We start from the raw sequence: 7,457 nt of genomic DNA on the forward strand, positions 1-7,457 counted from the left end.
CCTGTCGTACGTGCAACATGAGAGGCATCGAGGACTGCCATTGAAACCCAAGCCCCAAGGGGACTTCGCTGCGATGCACTCGTCGCATGGTTAATCAAAATGATATGCCTGTGGAATTATTAACAAATATTTCGAGAGGGACACAGAGACACAGAGAGAGAGAGAGAGAGAGAGAGAGACAGAGAGTGGTAGAGATTGAAAGTGAAACGTGCAAAGCTCTCGGATCAGATGGTTCGTTTTTTTTCTTGTGTAATTTCAGAACATGAAAATCCCTTAATTTCCATTGAAAAAATAACCCATAATTTTGCAGCCATCATAAATTATAAAATTCCGCGTCGACTCTCATTGATTTCCACACGCCATTAGCTGCTCGTACATTTGGGGAAGGTCTGTGGCAACTAACCGACAACTTTAAACTGCCAGCCAGCCAGCCAGCCAGCCAGCCAGCCACCGCAGCTGCCGCTGTCGCCGCCCATTGCCACGCCGTGGCACAAGCAAGTCAGGACGCCACTTGATCATTAACAGAGCGAACCGCGAGCAGCGACGGAGGGAGTGGCAGCTAGAGCAAGGCATCCTCCTACGATGCCGGGCTGCCAGTGGAGGTGGAGCGGCGCTATTTAACAGCTTCGAGCAATTGCAAACGTAAATCAAATGCCACATTCTGCTGTGGCAGTGGCGCACTCCTCCGCCTGCACCACACTCCTCTTCTGACACCCCACCCGCCCGCTTATTTTATTTGCAATTTTTAACAACTTGAAAGTTGTGCGGGGAAGCGTCAGGCAGGCAGCCAGCGAGGCATGGGAGCAACCTGGAGATGGACGCGTGGACCAGAGATTCGATCACGAAGCTAACGCTGCCCGTAGGTTGTGTGGCAACATCGTGAGTCACGCTCGCATCTCTGTGCTACGCCGTGTAGCTGCAACACTTGGCACGGGAGGAAGTCGATGCTGCCTGCCAACTGTTGGCTGCTGTTGCAACATACAGCCAGCCCCCCACACACACACACATACAATTTTGATTTATTATTTTGATTCCTGTTACTTTACTACCTGCCAGGATGCAGCAGGATGCAGGTACCTGGCCCCAGAATCCTCCAGCAGCCACTCCACGCTCCTCCTCCACGTCGGCATCGTCGAAGCTTTTCTTTATTTTTATTCACACGGTTTTCTGGTTTTATTGCTCCAATTACTTCATGTACTACTCGGCTTCGCTCGCTGCCACAGACACAGGGGTGGTGCCACTGCATGTGGCACTCGAGTAGATTTAATATTTCTCTTGCCCGGTTTGCCGCTCTCATTCCCTCGACTGTTTTCATTAATCGTATTTGGTTCGCAGACTTTTCGCTGATTTCTTGCCGCGAAATACGAGTATTGGCCTGATCAAGAGGTGAAGGCTTCATATTTTTTGTTTTGCATTCGCGGAACCCGCCCATTCACTGGCCTCACATATCCTGGCCGCCATCCTTGAGCGCCCCGCCATGCATGCAACTATTGCCAACAACTGGAGGGCGGCTACCGCGCCCAGCCCCTGGGCCAAACAACTTGATACCAATTAAGCACTCACAATCACATGCTGCCAAGCAGAAGCTCGAGCCCTTGCCGCCACGCAGAGATATTTTATGCAGAGCCCCCCCTCTCGACACCTGTTTCCAGGACGCGGAATGCGGAATGCGGAATGCAAAACGCTTAACTGCACATAAAATATACAAAACTAACTTAGTTGGCGCATATCGCAGGGCATAACTCATGAGTGCAGTGCCTTGGTGTGCCGTGTGCCCCACCTTCACCTACCACATGCCCCATGCGGCACTTGCCATGCGTTGGAGCTGACTGCACAAAAACAAAACGAGTGACAATAAAAAGAGGAGCCCTAGAGGTGCTGCACAACAGCAGCAGCGGCGGCAGCACAAACCAATGCCTAACGAGCAGGCAGGCAGGTAGCTCTGCAGGTGCTGTGCCAGGAATTGCTTCTACTCTTTCTCTGTGCCAGGCATATGGCATTCAAATGGGGAGAGAAACGAGAGCAGCGAGCAGATCTCTCTAGGGAGCAGATCTCGGCTTGAATTGGTTTCGATTCGGGGGTGGGGAATGGATAGCGAGCGCTGATCTATTCCGCATCGCTTTTTAGAGCATCTAGACATTACCATATCAAAGATATCTGCTTCCGTGGCACACTCTGGGCGGCAGTCGCAGTCGCAGCACTCTCCATTCCGCTAATGGCAACTGCTGAGTGGATGCAACAAAGCGTGTGCGCTCAACGGGGAATATGGTGAGTGGTGGGTGGTGGGTGGCTGGGGGCTGGTTGCAGCTGCGGCGGGTTATGTATAAATTCATAAAGCGAGCCACAGCAAGCGAGAGCAGAAAGGGCAACGGCAACGGCAATGGCAACGGCAACGGCAACGGCGACTGCGGCAACATGTTGTAATTGCGTATTTTATAGATACTCGTATGTGCGGCGGCCCTTTCAAGAGTAAGGGCAGCAGGAGCGCGGGGGGTGGCGTCGGTCAGTGGCAAGTGGCAAGGGTGTTGGTGGAGGGGGGGAAGGCATTTGTTGTATCTGCCATTCGGTCTGTTTGCTTTTGTTTGGTGCGGAAATGGCAGCCGGTGTGCAGCGAAATATGGCAGCAACAGCAGCAACAGCAACAGCAAAAACGACATCACGCATACGCCATGTTGCGCCATTTGAAGTTGTTGGCGTATACGTAATTTTTATTTTACAAGCAAAAGCGAACAAAAAACGTAAAAAAAAAAGAAGGAAAAACTACAGCGAAAATAAAAGCAGCAAAAGGCGAAGAAGAGAAAAACATTCAGTGCTGAAAAATGCATTCAGAGCCACACAGCAATAACAAAAATGGCACACAGAAGAGCACAGAGAAATTTTAATTGCTCCAAAAGCGTCGACAAGGGACACGCGACAGCACTGAAAGAGAGAGAGAGAGAGCAGTGCAGGGCAAAACTAAATTTACGTCCGTTATGGGGAGGAGCGTTCCCATTTTATGAATTTTAATTCAATCAAAGTTTAATCAAATTAAAGCAAAAAAAAAAACCTCATTGAGTTCTTCCATTTCGCTGTGGAAACGAATCAAATGCATCTGTTTTTTGCTTTGACAGATTTGCTTTTTTCAAGTTAAACATCAAAGATAGACTCCATCTATGGGGGGATATGGGATTCTCGTTGGGAAATAAAAGACCAGAACATGCAAATGTGACGCTTAGATATTGCCGGGCTACACAGTATTCCGTGTATCCATTCTGTTGGGCTGTTGAGCTGTTGAGCTGATGGCTCTTTCAAGCTGCCTAAATGTCATTTCCTAGTTTGGCTTTCTATGCCCCAATGCGGGGCCCTTCTTGCTGTGTGTGGCCCATACAGAGCGCGTCCTTGCTGGGCACATTTAGCGCACACTTGTGCCCATTTCCACGAGTATATATTTTATTTCAGCTCAGCAGCGCATTTATGTGTGCGCTCTGAAAAGTGAAAGGCTGCTGCTGGCTGCTTCAGCCAAATAATAAAAATAAAAAAGCCCCCCCGGCTTTGGTTGCCCTAGCTCTTTAAATTTTTTGATTTGGGGGCCCTTCTCGAAAAACACACAAACCACCCAACCCCCCCCCCCCCCCCCCCCCCCCCGCTCTTCCCCCCCCCTTTTTTTTTTTCTCTTTAAAATTTTTTTTTTTTTTTTTGGGGGGGCCCCAATAAACGATGCCACAAAAAGTCGCACGCAAATGCGCACTTTGCTTTGTGTGTGTGTCCTTTCTGGGTCCCTGTTTGCCCCCTCCCTGCATTATCAGCCATGCGTAAAAATCAGGACATGAGCGTAAGAGAAGGGGGGCTTTGTTCGCGCTCAGCCTGCCCCAACTAATGATGATAATCCAGAGCCGTGTAGGAGCAGTTGGCCAGGTATCCCACAGAGGAGTATGCCCCAATGTTCATCGGCATTTGAGTGTGAATGTTTCGATAAGCATTCAGAATTTGGCTGTCAATTCCGATTCACACTTTACACAGCACCCCCCCCCCCCCCACCCATTCGAACGTGGAATAGATGCTTTGTAAATATTTTCAAATTCACGAGAAAGTATAGTTAAAAGTTTAAGAATGCTGCTAACGGGATTTTTTGGAATATTTCTCGTGATCCTGGGCCTGTGCTCGCGAACATCGGATGGCCTTGAGGTGATTCCCCACGACACCAGCTGCCTGCCGTTCCAGAACACACCCATGAAGCTGCTCTGCAAGGGCACCTACACCACCGATCTGTTTCTGCGCTACCAGGACAGATTGGCCGCCATAAATGGCCAATACAAGATATTTTACCACAACCAGGGAGATGGCTACTTCCTGCTGGTAACCTTCAACGACTCGCCGCTGCAGTGGTGCAACAGCTCAATTTTGATGGACGAAAGACTGGACATCTACTGCGGAGGCAGCCGCAGCCCTCTGCAGCTGCCCGGCTCGCTGATCTACTGCCAAATATACCAGATGAGCTACATAGACGATCTGCTGCACGAATGCACCAGCCCGAGAATCAACAACTTTCCCACTACAGACGGCTGGACAGCCGTGCACTATGCTGCCATATCGCACTGGAGTAATCAGAACGAGCTGGAGTTCGGCCTGGGCCTGCATTCGGGTGCGGCTGCCCATCGTGCAACTGGCTGCCTCCTGGCGTTGCTGCTCTGCCTGACACTGGATCGACTCCTGAATTGATTTGCTTGTCATCCCTACACATAAAGTTCGAAATTTAAGTTGCCTAAAAATGCCTTTCTGTTCCATGTTCTTGCTTGTGCATATAGTGAGGCAATTGGACAGGGAACAAGACGGAGACCTGCTCCCGGGCGGAACGATGCCGATGGCAACATCCTGTGGCCCCTCCCTGCCCCTCTCGTATGGCAGACAAAACCAAGAGCTGTGCCGTCACCTTATCAAACTGTTGCCCAAGTGAAGACCACTTGACCCAATTCGCATCTGTATCTGTAGCTGGCTGTGTATAACTAAGAATACATGTAGATCACTTCTGGGAAACTCTCTTTAATATTGCCCACTTAAAGCCTTGCCCCTGTCCACTGCTGGGCCGATGGCAGCACACACTTGACAGCAGTCAATGTTCGAGGTTGAATGTTGTGGGGTTGACCACAGGCCAATAAGGCGGCTGAGCCACCAGTCCATATGAGAACATAAATTACGCCAACGCCAACGCCAACGCCAATGACAATGACAATGATGACAATGAAATGCGACGCCTTCTCCCCCCACTCTGCGTGGTGTGTGTGTGTGTGTGTGTCTGGCAGTAGATTTAGATGTGTGTTGCTGTCCAGAACTGCATTTGTCTGCCATTGTGTTGGCATGTCTAAAGTTTCAGGCCGAAACTACAATGAACTCTGCTGGCAAACTGCGAGCCAACATTTTGTTTATCCAAACATAATAAGCAGCGTCAGGGATAGACAATAATGCCCTGCAATCAATAGGCAGCTGGAGAGGTTGGGGTTGGGGACACGCACAAAAAGAGAGGACCTGCTAGGGCTGGCGTGTCTATTCCATTTAATTCATCTAAAAGTACCAAAATGTAGTGGTCCAGCAACAATACAACACCGAAAAAAGCACAAGGAATGCAGAGGCCCGCAGATCTGGCACCGAATCGATGGTCTTGACAATGTTGTTCTTCATATAGATTATGGCCACGGAAATGGAGTTCGTATTTGGCGGATACTCCGCCTTCATGCAACTCTCGTAGAGCATCTCGGCGTAATCGAAGGGAAAGTCGAGGCAGTGCACCTCCGCTGAGCCCATTAGGTTCAAAACGTAATTCTGTCCATCGCAGTAGAACTTGCCCTTCTCCATGACGAGGGTGAAGCAGCTGGAGATGGGCGAGTCGTAGAAGGCGATCAGCAAATAGACGGGATCAATGGTGTCGGAACGCTGCCAGATGGTGTAGAGCGTGTCCATGGCGGGGATGCGGTCCTTGTACATCAGACGCATGTCTCGATTGTATGTGCCCTGGCACAGATATTGCAGTATGTAGCCGTCGATGAAGGTGCAGTTCTCGTTGGCGGCTCGGACGGGTGGTATTATCGGCCTGCCGACAAGCAGCACCAGCAGCAGCACCAGCAGAAGGTGCAACCTCGAGCAATCTATCCACTTTAAATACAATCTTTGTGCGCATTGTGAGCGCACTGGCATTGCCTATTGGCAAAATGATGCGATGATCATTTTCGGAGAATTTTTTCTGACACTAGAAACACGAAAAGCAAAGTAAGTGAATCCGAATCCGAATCCAGCACCCAGGCTCCAAGCTCTAGCTCCAGCACCAGCTCCAGGCACTCCACAAGGCCCATTTGAGACGACCAGACGCGCATGACGAGATCCGCCTCTCGTCCCGATAACTCACCCCATAGTGAATGGCCACAAAATCAAGCCTAAGCGGCTCCATGCCACACTCCTTCTGCAGCTCTGCCACATACGAGAAGTTGAATTTGTAGCAGAAGAGATTGTCGGGCTCGATGAAAATGCCAGAGGCGTGCGCGTGCTGGCAGTGCAGCCAGTTGAGGGTGCAGCTAACGCTGCCGCAATTCCACAGCGGCGACTTGTGGAGTGTGATCAGTAGGTCGACACGTTCTCGGGCATCGCGTCTGATCCACACGCGAAAGGGCGTGTCCGCTTTGATCCTCTTGTCGCGATAGTAAAGCTTCAGCCTCTTGCTGTACCTCGCCTCGCACGACAGCTTGAAGGGAATATGCCCGTACTCGAGCAGGGACTCGCACTGGGCAAAGCCCGCGCTCGACTGCCGGACAGCACACATGAATGCCAGCAAGCACGAGGAGCAGACACACCAGAAGATGTCCCATGACATATCTGTTGGACACTGACTATCTGACACTGACACCAATTCGGTCGAGCGATACAAAACAAAAAAAAAAAAACGCCAAACAAATTGAGTGAAAAATCGCTGCACACACGCTGTCGCTGTATGCCTTTAATCGTGCGTGTGTGTAGTAGGGGGTAATACGGCGGAGGCCGGCAGCCAATTCAATTTTAGAGTATACCCAATAGCTGAAGCATCGCCAGCAGCACAATCATCAGCTCTGCGGGACGAATCCGTGCTGTTGACAATAGCGACTGCTTTTTGTATGCGTCGTAGGCGTAGTGGATGACCGGAAAGTCGGTTATATCATTCGGATTATAGCGCCCTCCGTCGCAAGTGCTCCGCAAGTCGCTCAAGTAGCGGAGTCCGAACTTGAAGCAGTGCACAGTGCCATAGGGGAAGATCAGTGCAATGGTCTTGCCCTCCTTATTCGTGGCCAAAAATGTGCCCATGCCCGACATCTTGATTTTGTTATATTTAAACAAGTCCGATTTGTAAAACGATACGAGGTAAACTTTATGATCCGTCCAAATGCCAAAGGGCGTACCGTCGGGCGCTCGGAAAGTCCCGCCACCGCAAAAATGTATCGAACCGCACAACGCCAGTG

General features: G+C 50.4%; 3 protein-coding genes across 3 annotated transcripts; 1 reads left to right on the plus strand and 2 right to left on the minus strand.

The window, feature by feature from the left end:
* Positions 1-4,029: 4,029 nt before the first annotated feature.
* LOC111072259 lies at positions 4,030-4,764 on the plus strand. The gene has a single exon (XM_022363997.2). It carries the CDS (start codon positions 4,090-4,092, stop codon positions 4,696-4,698), a length of 609 nt encoding a protein of 202 aa, XP_022219689.2. The 5' UTR covers positions 4,030-4,089; the 3' UTR covers positions 4,699-4,764.
* A 751-nt stretch (positions 4,765-5,515) lies between these two features.
* On the minus strand, positions 5,516-6,242 carry LOC111072258. Its single transcript, XM_022363996.2, has one exon. The coding sequence runs from the start codon at positions 6,166-6,168 to the stop codon at positions 5,539-5,541; it is 630 nt and encodes a 209-aa protein (XP_022219688.2). The 5' UTR covers positions 6,169-6,242; the 3' UTR covers positions 5,516-5,538.
* A 36-nt stretch (positions 6,243-6,278) lies between these two features.
* Positions 6,279-6,840, minus strand: LOC111072260. The gene has a single exon (XM_022363998.2). It carries the CDS (start codon positions 6,836-6,838, stop codon positions 6,284-6,286), a length of 555 nt encoding a protein of 184 aa, XP_022219690.2. The 5' UTR covers positions 6,839-6,840; the 3' UTR covers positions 6,279-6,283.
* Positions 6,841-7,457: the final 617 nt, after the last annotated feature.

Source organism: Drosophila obscura, unplaced genomic scaffold, assembly GCF_018151105.1.
Source record: "Drosophila obscura isolate BZ-5 IFL unplaced genomic scaffold, ASM1815110v1 contig_1, whole genome shotgun sequence".
In the NCBI taxonomy this organism is placed as follows: Eukaryota; Metazoa; Arthropoda; class Insecta; order Diptera; family Drosophilidae; genus Drosophila; species Drosophila obscura.